We start from the raw sequence: 15,917 nt of genomic DNA, 5'->3' as shown, positions 1-15,917 counted from the left end.
GGATATTCATGTTCACTTTATTGACTCCAAAAGCTTTTCAGTTTGTTCCAATCTTTGATTAGGTAATGTATCTTCTGTCTATACAGAAGCTCAATTAGACTGCAAGTGAACTTCTATTTGAAGTGGAAATTACATTGAATTATAAGAGATCATTAATCTCTTTCTTCTTGTGATTTTAACTGACCAATCCTGCCAATTATTTTCATGACTGCCATGGGGAGTGGGGCACATGGATCCAGATGGGTTGTCATCGGTCAGGCCGGGTAGAGAGAACAGTGTGCATGCTGCATACCCCCCACCCCCCAAAACATTCCCACTGAAGCCTGCCATTGCTGAGGCTAGGAGAGGAATGACACATGATGAACCAGAATTACGCAGAAAGAGCAACGGGGGCGGTACTTCCTCTGGGCTGCAGGAGGAAGCTCGGAAACTGCAGTTCAGTCTAACCTGTGTAATTAAAAATATGACAGTCATCAGCCCTGTGGGTATATCTACATGGTTGATGTTCTAACACTAGAAAGGTCTTTCTAAGGCAGGTTAAAGAAAGGGGTGAAAGAAATTGAACTGAAATAAAGAGGTCACTGACTATCTTTTGTGCAATCAAAACATTCCCTAACACATCCGGTCATTGGAGCTGAGCAATGATAGGGTTAGCAAGTTTTTCACATAAGCCCAGAGATGAAAGGGGGATGAAAACGGAAATATTAATATAGATCCAAAGAGCACCGTTACTTTTCAAGGTCTTATCCCCAGGAAAAAAAAAATCACAGAACAATAGGCCTTAGAGAAAGTTTCAAGACTAAAGAATTTAGCCAAAACAAGATTTTTGTAGAGTACTTTTCCATTCCAACAGGAAAAAAAAAGCATTTCTACTGTACATAAAGAGAACTGAACGAAATTACTCCACTGTTTAAGGTTAGGGTCAGTGGGGAGAATCCCACTTCAAAAAGCCACATGGGAGCCTTCAAATGGGTGAACTATATGGTGTGTGAATTATGTCTCAATAAAACTGTTGGGGAAAAAAGTCGCATGAAGCGCACACCAAATACCTAACTGAAGGTTCACTGACTCATCTGTTACCATGTCACCAGGACAGGAAAAGAAGGATGTCAAAGAGGTTCCAGTGCCATTAAGAGGGGGGGGAAAACCAAGAAAGTGATGAACATGAACATTCCTGGAGAAACGCAAACAGCAAGTCCAGCTGGCTGGCCTGCTGTTTTGAGGTCAGAAAGTGAGGGTGATGCTCCCCAGTTCCAGGAAGAAACAGCAGCTGAAAGTGCATTCAGAACCCACCAGCCGGAGCTCACCACCTGCTGTTTACACAGCTATCTATAGGACTGCAAAATGCTAAAATATAAGGGAGACTTCTGAAAGGGGTGGAAACTCACAAAGATCTTCAGGTTGCAGATTGGGGAATGCTGAGTGTTCTGATGCAACCGAAAAACAATGGGTACTACCACAAAGATGGAGAAAAATAACACGATCAAGGAAACGTATTTATAGCAAGGCAGTGTTTAGTGGGCGAGAGGGCTTAGCTTAGAGTTTCCCTGACCTCTTGCCCATGAAAGGAGAGAGAGAGAGCCTAGAGCAGCATGAGACCCTTTAATCAATCCCCTATAAAGAGAACCATGTAAAATTACTTGGGCTCTAAGTCAAGGTTATGTCCAATTCCCACTGTCCTTGAAGTCGATCAGACTTGGGTTGAAGCCCTGACTGATATGTACTGATTGTGGGTATAGGACTTAGCTCCCTGGATCTCCTTTTCTTGTTCTGTGAAATAGGAATAATAATAAAGCTGACCTCATGGGGCTATTATAAGGATTCAATAAGATAATATACTTGAAAAACCAAGCACAGGGCCTGGCACAGAACAAGTTCATAACAAACACTGAATATTATCATTTTAGCAATCCTTTTATTACGCTCCCCTCTCTCCTGTAAACAGAGCTCTACAACCAGAAACTTCAAAGACTCCTTTTTATTCCACTTGTCACATGGAAACAGCTGACCTTCGCTGATGCCAAAAGGAATCCAAGTTCAACAAACTTTGCAGACCCCACACTCAGCCCATTTCCAATGGTTCGGGACTGCACCCTTTCCACCACCTGCATCCAACCAGGCCTGGCCAAGACACGACCAGTGCTTTTCTCAAGCACTGGAGGAGAAAGGGCAGAGCCTCCATTGCTCTGGAAGCGCTCTGGCCCGGCCCGCCTACCTGCTCTGCGTGCAGCTCCGCGAGGTGACAGAGCGCGACAGCGAACGACTCCGTGTTGTTCTGCTGCACGCCCGCATTCACCGACTCCAGGCTGTTCATGCTCAACAACATCTGGGCCTGCTGCAGCGCCATGGTGCTGGGCGAGGAGACGGCGGGGGCGCCCATCAGTCAAGGGACCCAGGCCGCGTCCCCCCACCCCCCACGCCCCGGTTATCTTCAGTGGAAATGGGAGGAAGTTAAGGCCCTCTGCCGGTTCTGGTTTCGTGCCAGCAGCTGCCTCCAGGCGCCAGCTCTCCCACCCTCAGGACTAGCAGAGCCCTGGATGTGAGGCACTGAAGGAAAGAGGCAGGGGTTACGCACGACCTGGAGCTCTGAGCTCCAGACGCCCCACCACCTCTGGTTTCCCATGGTCACAGTATGTTCATTAGTTTTCACGGGTAAATTCGGACCCGATGCCATCCTGGCACCAGCTGCTCCGGCAGTATAAGCTGTGGCCAGCATCTGCAGCTGTTTCAGACCACACTGTGCCAAAAAATTATCTCAAGTACAAAAACAAGACTGAAAATAAATAAATAAATAAAAAACAAGACTGGCGAACTAGGCGCTTCCTTTCATGATGGAATTCCTACAAACAGCAGATTGTCAGGTGAAAGGTTAGGTAAGTGACAGGGCTCCAGGATTAAAACTCTGGTTCGGAAGTTTACTTCCAGGCTAAATGGAAACTAAACACAAGGCTATCGATATTCATTCCAGAGAACACACCTCAGTTAACAGGGAGCAGCTTTCTTTACATAACAGTTTTGGGGTTCAGGCGATGCTCAGCTTCAGCGACCTCGGCCCATGCCTCCTGCAAACAGGAAGAGGTTCCTATCTCAGAGCGCAGGGGCAGTGCTTGGAGTCAAGAGGACCTGGCTTTGAGTTCCGGCTCTGCCACTTAGTCAGCACAGTTGTGATCTTGGGCAGATGAGATGTGTGAACTTTGGTTTATCCATCTCAGAAGGGACATCACCCACCAATTATCTCAGAGCAGTGAGGAGGCGTAAATAAGAACAGGGTGGGGCAAAAACTCTGCAAAGCCTGTGCAAAGTACAAAATGTTTTGAAACTATAAAGCACTGTCTTTACTCCCCTGCATGAACCACTTCCATCAAAGGGGGAAACACTTGTAGGTTTGGTCTCTCACAGAACCAGTCTGCCAGCCCCTGCTTGTCCATAAAGGGGTTCACACCGCACGGCCTTGACCCTGTGCCTGAAGACCCACCTGCGGCCGTACAGCCTCCAGATGGCAGTTTTCTGTGCGATGCTGATGTCAATGAGCTCCGACAGGCTGTGTTTCCAGTGCAGGAGGTCGGAGTCCTTTAGGGCATCCATCAGTTTGTTGGCTGTCTTCCCAGCAAAAGCCCTCTGCTGAACTAGGGACTGTATCCCCAGGGAGGCGAGGTACTAGGGGGACGGACACAGCCATGGCCCAAGACAGAGATCACACAACAGAATTTGTTCTTCAGAATTTCACATATTTTACATTGTAGCACATGCACAGTGACAGCACTATTTAAAAGGAAGTACCTATAGCCTGATCCTGACCCATAGAGCTGTGTTCCTGAACTGTGCTCCAGTTCCTAGTATACTGGGAATAGCCAGGGCTTTGACATTAAATGGACCTGAGCTTAAACATTGCCTCTGCCACTTACTATGTGATCTGGAGCCAGTCACTTAGCTGCTTAGCCAAGCCTCAGCTTCCTCATCTGTAAAATGGGCATCGAACCTATCGTAAAGAATTGCTGTGAGGATTAAAATGAAATCGTTATGTCAAACCGTGCTAGGCATATTATGTATTAGGAGATTTATAAAGGATGCCTATTATAAGCATAATTATCTTTTCATTAACTTTTAGTAACATTTTCAAGGATGAAAACTCAACTAAAAAACAGTCAACTTAAATCCACAACAAAAATTGTACTTAAGAAGTTTACCGTTAATTTTAAGGAGCCACTTACTTTTGTCACTATAACTAATTCTGTACATAAAACTTTCCTTTTCCAGAAATGAGTCCAGTGGACAATTTACAGATTTGAAAAGCATATATTTTAAATTATTACATATAATTACTTTCATTTTTACTGGAATTTGTTGCAAACAGATGCTTAAGCAGTCCCACTGTCTATAGTCCAGTTTTCAGTAGATGTTTTTGAGACGGAATAAGGTTCTTTGTGCAACAGTAATCTAGATTCGTTATTCCTTCACATGTAGAGACTATGCTCTTCCGATGCCCCTCAGCATCTGTCATCGAGGACTGTAATTCAGGTCCTTCCCTGTCACTCAAAATGAGAAAGGACGAATCTGCCTATCAGGTTTACTGGTGCCTGGCTTTGTTTATTGTTGAAACAAGGATCAGCAAACTTGTGCTGTAAAGGGCCATATAGTGAATAATTTAGGTTTTTCAGACCACATTTTATCTCTATTACTAGTCTTCTTTATTGTTTTCTCCCCCAACTGTTTAAAAATGTAAAACCTGGGGCAAATGGGTGGCTCAGTTGGTTAGAGCCCGAGCTCTGGGCAACAGGACTGCCGGTTCGATTCCCACATGGGCCAGCAAGCTGTGCCCTCCACAACTGGAGTGAAGTCAATGAGCCGCTCAGCTCCGGGTGGCCAGACGACTCGGTTGGTTGGAGCGTGGGCTCTCAATCACAAGGTTGCCAGTTTGATTCCTCCACTCCCGCAAGGGATGGTGGGCTGTGTCCCTTGCAACTAACAAGGGCAACTGGACCTGGAGCTGAGCTGCACCCTCCACAACTAAGATTGAAAGGACAACAACTTAACTTGGAAAAGTCCTGGAAGTACACACTGTTCCCCAATAAAGTCCTGTTCCCCTTTCCCACTAAAATCTGGAAAAAAAAAACGTAAAAATTTTTTTTAAATAAATAAATAAATAAATAAATAAAAATGTAAAACCCAGGGCGGCCGGTTAGCTCAGTTGGTTAGAACATGGTGCTCTTAAAAAGGTTGCCAGTTCGAACCCCACATGGGCCGGTGAGCTGCGCCCTCCACAACTAGATTGAAACAACTACTTGATTTGGACTTGATGGGTCCTGGAAAAACATTTAAAATAAATAAGAGTTAAAAAAAAAAAAAAAAGTAAAGCCCATTCTTAGCCCGAGAGCCATACAGAAGCAGGCAGTGAGCCAGATGTGGCCCAAAGGCTGTAAAGTTTTCCAATCCCTGGTTTAAAATTAAGCCTTTCCTGAAATTTTTCTGATATGTGAAAGTTAACGTTGATCAATAAACTAAAAAAAAACAAAAAAAAAACAACTCATCAAATTGAACTTTCACAGGTGTTACCAGGATAAAGGGAGAAACCTATCTCACAGAATTTAGTAGTTTAATTGATAATTAAGGTCATATGAAACTACCAAGAATAAAACCACACCATTTATTTAAACAATCTCACAGGATGATGAGCCTTACCGGTAACCCAAAATGTACTGCTTTCTTCACGGAATGCTCTAACAGAACATAGCTATCGGATCTCTTCTGCCCCAGCACATAAAGCCAGCTCTGGTAAGAGAAATCATCAAAATATATCCTAACAGTGAAATGGTTACTGTCCTATTGAAATATCGGCATGGTTGCAAAAAATAATTAACAAGGGACAAAATAAATCCTCTAACATGCTCTTTCATGAATGATGAACCTAAGTGAAACCTGTCAAACACAGGAAAACTGTCAAATAAACAAGCCACTGACTTTCTTCACTTCTGACAGCAGTGAGTGTCAAGTGTTCCAGAAAAAAAGCATGAAACCCCATATGGCCTTTAATTGAGAAAGTGAGATTCTCAGGTGATTGTTAAATGAATCCAGCATTTTACTTGTACTTGGTTTTACTTATGCTTTTACAGGACAACGACTCAACCAGCGACAAGGTGCTGTATACACCTTTTTGTTAATGCCAATGTTTAATGTGATAATTTTCATGTCAAATTGCACTAAAATTTGTAGGTAAGAGACGCCGCCCAAGCAAAACAGATGTCGTGAATTAAGACAGATAAATACAGTTGCCTTTCCTGCATTCCCATGACTACCTAACTACTGTCCCGTCACTGCTAAGGACCTTTGCTCCAACGACAAAACAACTCTATTCAAACGGGGCCTTCCAAAGGCCAACTCAACCCGTGGGCAGAACTCCCAAGGCAGGAGGGTGGCCTCACCAAGCAATGCTGGAGACACACGTGATCGTTGGACTCCTGGGCAATCCGAATCGCCTCCTGCAGGGCGAGCTCTGCCTGTTGACTAAGGAAAGAATGAACATTAATCTCAATAACAATCACAAACATGCACAAACAACAGTAGCAGGAAACTGTCTGTACAGTAATTCATCTGAGTGCAGGCCTCTGCGTTGGAAGCTGTACTGATGGGCTTATTCCCCAGAGGCGGTCCCCTCCCCCAGCAGCAAGAAACATTAACAAAGGAGACACAGGACAGGCCCCTTCTAAGGTGGATTTCTACTAAAAAGGGAATCAGGGATTAGCTTTTCTTGGTATCAGCTCCAAGAGTTTTAATTTAGCTGTCTATGGCTAAGGGAAGGGGCAAGGAGCGAATACAGTATTTTACTTTTCACTGTATTCTCTTCTGCATTATTTGAATTTTTTTTTTTTTTTACTATGGCATTTGACACTTTTTCCCAAAACTAATTTTAAAAAGTATTTTGAGGATGATCCACTTCTGAGATTTTTTTTTCTGCTCATGTGATTCCCCTCCATCTGGGATGTCTCCCCCCAATCTCTCAACTTCTGAGGAAATTCAGCAAAACGTTCTTGGCTCTACTGAACTCTCACTTATGAAAATTCCCACAGAAATGCCACCTGTACCCCACCTTGCAATGCTTGATTAAAAACTACTGTGGGTCATCTCTTTATTTAATCTGTGTTCATTTTATTTTTTCAACTAGTTGATAAACCTGTAGAGGACATGGGTAATGTCTTAAAGTTTGGGTTTCCCAGTGGCAAGTCACGAAATAGAAGTTCTAGCAATGCTGGGTCACTGAGACTCTCAGTGAAAAATTTATATAAGGAATTTTATTTCAACGTGAGCCCCAGCCTCAGCTGAATTGGTCCTCAATAACTGGGACAGCTGAATTGGTCCTCAATAACTACTGTGTGAATAAAGAAACCAGATACATTATTACCCATTTTACATTTCTTTCACATTCTGTTAGTAATGAGGAGTAACATCATAAACTACTTGAGAGCAGGAAGCATATCTTCACACACACAGGCCCTCAGCAAATACCGGTTGACTTTATCAAACATGTGATGATCAAACACATGTTATATTTAGAAAAAAGGCTTTTGGGAGAACTATATGCTAAATCAAGACTAAAGAGAGATTATTTTTCACAGGTAGGAAGTAAAGGTAGATTATCACCAACACAGAAACTTAACGTCAGGTAAATCCTCAAAGTTTTGGACTTTATGGTTTCCACTGCTGCTAAGTAGAAAAACCTCTGATAAAAATTTTCAGGGCTGGCCCAATGGCTCACGCGGTTAGAGCTCCATGCTCCTAACTCCGAAAGCTGCCGGTTCGATTCCCACATGGGCCAGTGGGCTCTCAACCACAAGGCTGTCAGTTCAATTCCTCTAGTCCTGCAAGGGATGGTGGGCAGCGCCCCCTGCAACTAAGATTGAACACGGCACCTTGTGCTGAGCTGCCGCTGAGCTCCGGGATGGCTCGGTTGTAGCACGTCCTATCAACCACAGGTTGCCGGTTCAACTCCCGCAAGGGATAGTGGGCTGTGCCCCCTGCAACTAGCAACGGCAACTGGACCTGGAGCTGAGCTGCGCCCTCCACAACTAAGACTGAAAGGACAATAACTTGAAGCTGAACAGCACCCTCCACAACTAAGATTGAAAGGACAACTTAACTTGGAAAAAAGTCCTGGAAGTATACACTGTTCCCCAATAAAGTCCTGTTCCCCTTCCCCAATAAAATATTAAAATTTTTTTTTTTTTTTCAGTAACGGAGCAGGAGGCAAAATGGCTGTAATATCTGAAATGCACTGGCTGTTCACTGTTTTCAAAATGCCAGAGCAGAAAGGTCTGGTGCCTCCACAAAACAACTTCCCATGTCAGTCACAGGAAAAGCCGAAGTCCTACCTGGGCCTACAGGACCCTAATTGCACCGCCCGCCCACTTACTTACAGAACTCTAACCACAGTACTTGCTCCTCCTCAGACACCCCCAGGAGACTACTGCCGCATGGCCTTTGCACCCGCTGTTCTAGCTGATACATGACTCACTCCCTAAATCTCTGTTCAAATACTAAGGTAGCAGTGGTCAGGGAGGGCTGACCTGCTACCTTAATATTTAAACAGATTTACAAACCGAGGGAGGGAGAGATCTGTGCGTACACCTGGAGGAAGAGTGTTCCTTAGGAAAACAATAGCACTCCCTACCCTCACTCTCTAAGCCCCTACCTGACCTACTACTGCTGGTATATGTTTAGTGTTATTTGCTGTTTATCTCTCCCACTGTGAACTCCATGAAAACAGGGGCCTTTTCCTCTTTTTTCACTGCTATATCTCCAGCACCTGTGCCCAGTACACAGTAGATGCTTAATAAACAACTATAAAGATGTTCAAGAAATCTCCACAGTTCTATCAGTTAAGTGACAAAGATTTACACAGGCCCATAGTTTCAGGACTAGAAACAAAGACTGGACTTGAGTACATCAGGAATTAATTACCTATTAAATTCCATGCAATTAGCCGCCTATCCATTGATAATATTGTAAATATAAACAAATTTTGTACAAAAGGTTATTTATATCTAGAAGGCTGTATATAAATTTCCAAGCCCTAGGGAAAGCTGTTTTGAACACAGAAATAGGCTATTGAAAAATATTACAAATGGTGTTGCTATTTATCATGATACGTAAGAAAGACCCCAATCAAGAGGTATTAAAGCTGGGCAGACAAAAAGAAGCTGATTATTAAAATATAATATTGAATCTCATAAAATCATGGCGTGTGGAGTAGCCAAACATTACCAGGTACAACTATCAAGCTGATGCTTCAATTGTCTTAATGGCACCCCCTGTTCTAGGCTTGAGAACCCCACTGGCATCTTTCTCAGAGGATTTCAGCAGGGGAAACTTCCTTCTTTTAATGAGGAAAACTATTTTGCCCTGTAACTTGCACTTACCAGCTCTCACTCATCTCTAGTAGTCACAACCACGACCGATGTTAAACCGTGGTTGTAGCCCACGACCAAGCCCTTTCCACATGACTTTTTATTACATGAATATGTCAGACACACATTTAGCCAAATCATTTTTCTTCAGGTTAAACATTCTCACAACCTTCCTACATAATTGATATGACATGGCTTTGAATGGTTCCAATGAGACTGTCCCCCATACAAGCTCGGGCTCATCTATGTCCCTTTTAAAATGTGATAACCAGAAGTTAACAGAACTTCCTGGGTGTTGCCTGGCCCACACAGCAAGAGGCAAAACTCTCAATTCTTGAACTCTGGACACTCTGTTTCCATTAATACACCCTAGAGTCCCGATTCAAAGATACCTATAGCAGAAACCACATTTCTCTCAAACAGGAAAAAAACCACAGGGGGTGGAGAGACTCTTTGAATCAGTGATTTTCTATCTTTTCACCATTATTCACATTATTTTGTTGTTTATAAAATAGCCTCCATGTTTTGAAAATTTTTCACCCTTTAACTCTATTTACTAAATAACTGATCAGTTTTTCTATTTTTATTTATTAAAATCATAGGCATATGTTAGCAATGGCAGAAGCCAAGTGTCATCTGACTGAGCATAAACATGGGACTTTTAATAAGCCAGTGCAGTCTTTTATTCAGTAAAGACACAACTTCCTTTTGTTTTTTTTAAATACTTCAAATAGCTTTTACATCCCCATTATTACCTCCGAAAAATCCTTTTGGGACTCTCTGGCCTAATGACCCAATTTCCTCTTAATTCAAAGGCCGTTGTTCTTAGAAGTAATGAAAGAAAGAGGCCACGTATTAAGACAGTAATGCTAAACAGTGACACCAGGGGGCAGACTGTTTAGGTAGAAGGTTTTCATTAACTTCTGTCCTGTTAAAAATCTTCCCTTTTGGAAGTTATTGAGTCCAGGTCAAACAGTCAGCTCCCTTCCTTTCTTTTCTTCTTCTTTTTAATACAGCATTAAAAAAAAAACCATCTCAATTAACACTTGACGTTATGTCTTCAATTTCTACGTGGATAAACCATCTATAAACTTACTAGTGTCCGAAGCGGCAGTGCAGGGCGGCCAGGTTCAGAGCAGCATATCTCAAGCTCCGGCCGTAGCCCTCTTCCCCGTTACTTTTGCTTTCGGCTCCAGTAAGAATCAAGCGGTCAAAATAATGCAGGAGGCTGTGTGTTGAGCTGAAAACATCTTGGACCCGGAGGTTGTTTAAGTAGCTGAGATAATGCTAAAACAAGAAACAGTCCGCTTATTGTAAATGTAACGCTTCCTCTTGTGTGAGACAAATTCAGTCCCACTTACTGGCTGCAGACACCTGGGTATCCTTACCCTTCTAACAAGACAGCTGTAGTTTAGGTTCATATTTCCCCCCCAGGCAGAGAAAACAGGTTTAAGATACAATGGTTTGTTTCCTCCCAGAAGGAGGCCTCAAATGAAAAACAGGAGCCATTGGTATGCGCGTCAGCATTTTATCCTAAACCTACATCCACTGCGTCACTGGTTCGTTCTATCAGGTGACATGTAAGGATGGAGAGGCGACTCACCTAGCTCGGGGCGTAAGGAATATTGAGAGTTCAAAAATAAAGACTTTAAAACCTAAATTCATACTAAAAACTATACAATTAATTTTTCTAAATGTCCAAATTAAAACACAGTGATACTTGTACTAGTCTACCAAGTTAATTATTTTCTATCTTGAAACTGTTTTCATTTTGTTTGATTTCTCTGAATTAAAATTCCCTCCAAACAGGCAGATCCCAGTTACCAGGGAGCAAAACAGGTATCTTTCTACATGTGCATAAAGTCACATGCCAAAGCCAGGTGCTATTAAGAAAAGTTTTTCAGGGTAAAAATCCATTAAGGAATGGTGTTAAACCTTAAACACAAAACAAAAACTACACTGACCAAAGTGGAGAAAGGAAAGAATTTTTAGGAACTCAATTCTTAAAAAACTCGGTCACCTCTATCACACCCATTATTCACAACATCAGAGAGATGACGAATGAAAGAGAACATCATTAGGTTGAAGCAATCCCTACTGGGCCAGGAGTCGGGGCAGGAGGGACATCTGCCACCCAGGCTGAGCTATTATTTACTTGTCCTCAACATGGTTTCTTCCCAAGAATCTAGGCCACTACCGATCCTCCTTTGCATGGCTACCAGATATGGAGAGTAGCCTTGTCGTTTCTTTTCCGCTCAGCAACAAACTCTGGAAAAGACTCACCGCTTCAGCAAAATCAGGATTAAATTTCAACAAGTTGTTCAGTTCTTTCTGCAAAGAAGCTGGAGTGAGGGCTTTAGTCTCATCATTCTTTAACAAAGAAGCCTGAAATGTAAACATGACAACTCAGTAGACAGAACCGGCCAGTAAACATGTGGAAACATTACACTAAACAGCATCATCTGATTCTTTTCTTTTCTGAGGCTACTCTTGCCTCTTGCCCAGAAAGAACACTGTTCCCTCTTCCTGAAACAGTAAGCCTCCCCATTCACACACCCCGCCCATGCAAACTCCTGCTAATCCTGCAGGCCGCAATTTAGATACCATGTTTCCCCGAAAATAAGACCGGGTCTTATAATACTTTTTGCTCCAAAAGATACATGAGGGCTTATGTTCAGGGGATGTCATCCTGAAAAATCATGCTCGGGCTTATTTTCTAGTTAGGTCTTATTTTCGAGGAAACACAGTAAACCTGCTTCTAACCTTCTAGACTAGGTAAGGTCCTATAAGCCCCTACTTGCTCCCATAAGCCCCTGCACTAACCCTCCCTGTAGTACTTACCAAGCTATATAAAAAAGTGCCAGTCTGACCCTACCCACAGGCTGGAAGCCCCTTCAAGGCAGGCAGAGGGTGTTACAGTGCTGCAAAGGGCCGTACGGCACCCAGTTGCCCTACTCCTAGTTATTTGTTTCAAATGGATGGTATCAGCAATGATTATATAAAACATGTAGAACACTAGTTCCAAGTTAAATATTAGTACTTAACTGGGTTATAGACACTTCAATTCTATCTAGACAAATTTTTCTTTATAAGTGATAATTTCTAAGTCCATTTTAATTCATTATATCATTATTGAAGATTCCAAAACTATAGAAAAGCTTACACAAAACAAAAACCATCTGTAATCCCTCTACCCAGAAATAACACTATTAATTCTTTAGTGTATCTTATTCCAATGTCTTTTGTGTGTGTGTGTGTGTATGTATATGAGCACACATATATGTACACACGATATTTTTAACAAAATTAGAACACATAATTTTCCTTCCTGCTCTTTTTACTTAATATTATTACAGACTTTGTCTCATCATCAAAGTCTTTGAAAATATGATTTTTAAAGCAAAAGTATTAACCCTTTGACTGTCATATATATTGCAAATACTGTCTTCACTTTGTTGTTTGCCTTTTAATGTTGTGAGAATGTGTTCTGACATGCAGACATTTTTAATTTTGATGCTGGAAAATCAAATGATCCTCTCCTATGTGTTTCTTTCACAGCTTTTATGTTTAGAAAGTCTTTCCCCACCCAGAGATCAATTAAAAGTTTATAGTTCTTTCTAGTTTAATTACAGCTTTAAATATTTACATTTATCCCTTTAATCCATCTGTAATATACTGAGGTGTGAGGATCCAGCTCTATTTTCTCCTCTATAGTTAACCAATTGTCTAGATGGGTTTTTTTAATCTGTTTGAAATTTCATCTACAGGGATGTTTCTACCACTTTTATCTAGAACTAAACATTACATTTTCTGCAGAAAGAAAATTAAGATAAAAATTAGGGAAAACTCGGAAGTTCAACAAAAAAAAAATCAAAAGGAAGGAAGAAAGGAAGGAAAGAAGGAAGAAAGAGAAATGGAAAGAGGATAGGTAGATACATGTGATAAATAGCAAAATATTAATTGTAGGAAGTAGGTGATAGGTATATGGGTATTCACTGTATAATGCTTTTCAATTTTTCTTTCTGTTCCAAAATGTCCATAATAAAATGTTGGAGAAAGGGATGTAAGTCTTCTAAATCATGTTTAGAAGCATTTTTGGGGGCTGTATTCATCACACACCATTACTAAATGAACCTGTACTATAACTTAAATAGAAAAATAAAATCCCTCACGAAATAGGAAGGGCCACATAGTGACATTTGCATTGTTAGTGAAGAAAGAGGGCCAAGAGTAAGAGATAATGCAAGAGTAGGGCATAATTTCCCAATAAACCTACTAATATAACAGGCGTATCCCGTACCATATTATACAATGTCACAGAATTTTAAAGAAAGTTCATGATAAATTACAGAATTAACATACCTGTTGAGAAAGAAAAAATTCTGCTTGTTTTTGGGACAGTGGACCACTACAAGATACCTCCTCTTCTCTAGAAAAAATAAAACAAAAATAATATAAAGAATTACAGCATAGTGGAAATGGTAATGCTTAAAAGTCAAATACATTCTTTACCAGAAGAGTTCACAAACTGTGACCTGTCAAACAATATAATTATGGACACATACAGATCTATATTCTACCCAGCTCTCAGCATGATCTTTCTAAAATGCAAAGCGATCATGCTGTCTCTGATTTAGAGCTCTTCAATGGATCCTATCAGCTTCCAGAATAAAGTCTACATGTTCAGCAGGGCAGGTGCAATGCTTCCTCCGCGGTCCTACCTCCCACCTCTCTCCTTTGCCTTCTCTTCCTCACCTACACTCCAGCCCTGATGAGCTCCTTCCAGGTCTCCAATCAGGACAAGATGACAAGCAGCACCCCCCCCCCAAAGCCCCAACCCCGACTTCCTCTATGCAAGGCCCATTTTCCCACTCTGCTGGACTGTTGCACACAATCCATCACTCTACATTACCACAAGTGTCATACCTTCCAAGAATCTCTCCTGAAACCTCTCATTTGAGCTGCCACTGTCTCCTAGGGATGCTCATCACAGCACTTGTGTCCCCACTGGCGAGCCTGGTGGTTCTTACCCGCAATGGTATGTGAATACCCGGTGCCAGGCCCTGCACACGCCCAGGCACATGGGCACTCAGAGTTTGGGAAATGAATGAATGAAGAGTTTCTGACTCCATGCTACAGAGACAAGATGGTACTCTATTCAAGAGCAGGAAAAAGAGGCTTCACCTAAGAAATAACCATCTGCCTAGAAGTTTAGGTTACAAAGAACCAATGAACAAGACATGTACTACTGTAAATCGAGACGTGACAAATCTGTACATTTGTCAATAAGACAGTCTTATTTTGAGGGCAAAGTATCAATATTACCCTTTTACCACGACTCTGATGAAATGGCTTCTCTATAAAGGACTATGATAAGTATAAAAGTCAGTATTTACTCATAAGTAATACTTGTATAAGCACCTGGGTCTAATACAGCAGTTCTCCAACTGTCTCATGCAAACAATATGTAAACAGGTATTCTAAAAAAAGTGCTTCTGAGGTTCATTGGGGGAAAGTTGTATACTCTGGCTCGCTTTGAGAGTAGTGATGTACATTAGAGAATTCCAACAAAAAAACCTTGACTTTTGTTTAACACACCATTGACTAAACTCACTGGTACCAAAAGTCCCTCCCTCACGTCTCTCAAGAAGCACTAGTGTTCCATAGAAAACACTCTGGGAAGAGCAGCTCTAATACGCTCTTGGTTTCATTTCCAATAAATATCACCTAACAACCCCAAGGCAGTATATCATCGCAGCTGCCAAGAACCGGCCCTGACCCAGGCCTAACAAAGATCCGTGACACAATAGTGACCCAGAGGGAAATGGAAAAAAAATCCACAGGCCAAGTTCTCAAATGGATAACAGTTAAGTGTCTGGGCAATAACAAGCCCTTTCCTCTTAACATGTCCTTAAACAAAATAAGCCCAAGGCTTGAAATAAATATAACTCTCCACAAAAAAGCTAGAGACAGGTGCGAGTCTGAGTGAAACTGGACACACCACTACTAGCCCCGTCCTCCTCTAAGGTCCATGATGCTCAGTGTTACCAAATGCTTGATTTACTTAAACCCTGTCCTGAAAACAGATTTGGGGTTGCGTATACTGAAGGACAGAGGAGCAATAGCTTAATAAAATAGAGATCATCAGAGTCATGCAATGTAAAACTGCTACAAATGAAGGCAAATAGTTATTATAAATGAAGATCACATTTGGCTCTGTTTCCATAGTGGCAACATGGTGGCCGACATAAACAAGCTTGGGAAGAGCGAATAAAAGTATCACAGCCCAAACCATGCTTTACTGACTCATCCTTTGCTTCCTAGGCCAAAATACATGCAGGAGAAAGTAACTCTCAAGCCAAAGAGGCATTCCTTTCAGGAAAAGAGCTCAAGTATACTTTGTTTATGATTCCAATTCTCAGCTGGACAGAAGTTTAGACATACTAGTGCCGTGAATCAAGGGCACTTGACCTGGGTCCGTGGATGGGCTTTAAGGAGTCTATGAACCTTATAAAACCA

General features: G+C 41.9%; 1 protein-coding gene across 1 annotated transcript in view; it reads right to left on the bottom strand.

The window, feature by feature from the left end:
* Positions 1 to 15,917, bottom strand: part of ANAPC5 (anaphase promoting complex subunit 5) — a 31,409-nt gene that overhangs the window by 8,263 nt on the left and 7,229 nt on the right. Inside the window, exons 5-11 of the mRNA XM_081036738.1 lie at positions 13,761 to 13,827; positions 11,682 to 11,783; positions 10,495 to 10,685; positions 6,420 to 6,501; positions 5,680 to 5,769; positions 3,476 to 3,657; positions 2,216 to 2,351 (exon numbers count right to left, since the gene is read on the bottom strand). Coding sequence (XP_080892864.1) covers positions 2,216 to 2,351; positions 3,476 to 3,657; positions 5,680 to 5,769; positions 6,420 to 6,501; positions 10,495 to 10,685; positions 11,682 to 11,783; positions 13,761 to 13,827 — 850 coding nt within the window. The remainder of the gene's footprint in view (positions 1 to 2,215; positions 2,352 to 3,475; positions 3,658 to 5,679; positions 5,770 to 6,419; positions 6,502 to 10,494; positions 10,686 to 11,681; positions 11,784 to 13,760; positions 13,828 to 15,917) is intronic.

The sequence above is a fragment of the Rhinolophus hipposideros genome, assembly GCF_964194185.1.
Source record: "Rhinolophus hipposideros genome assembly, chromosome: 24".
NCBI lineage: Eukaryota > Metazoa > Chordata > Mammalia > Chiroptera > Rhinolophidae > Rhinolophus > Rhinolophus hipposideros.
Note: the sequence above shows the minus strand (reverse complement) of the source record. Positions and strands in the feature narration are given on the sequence as shown.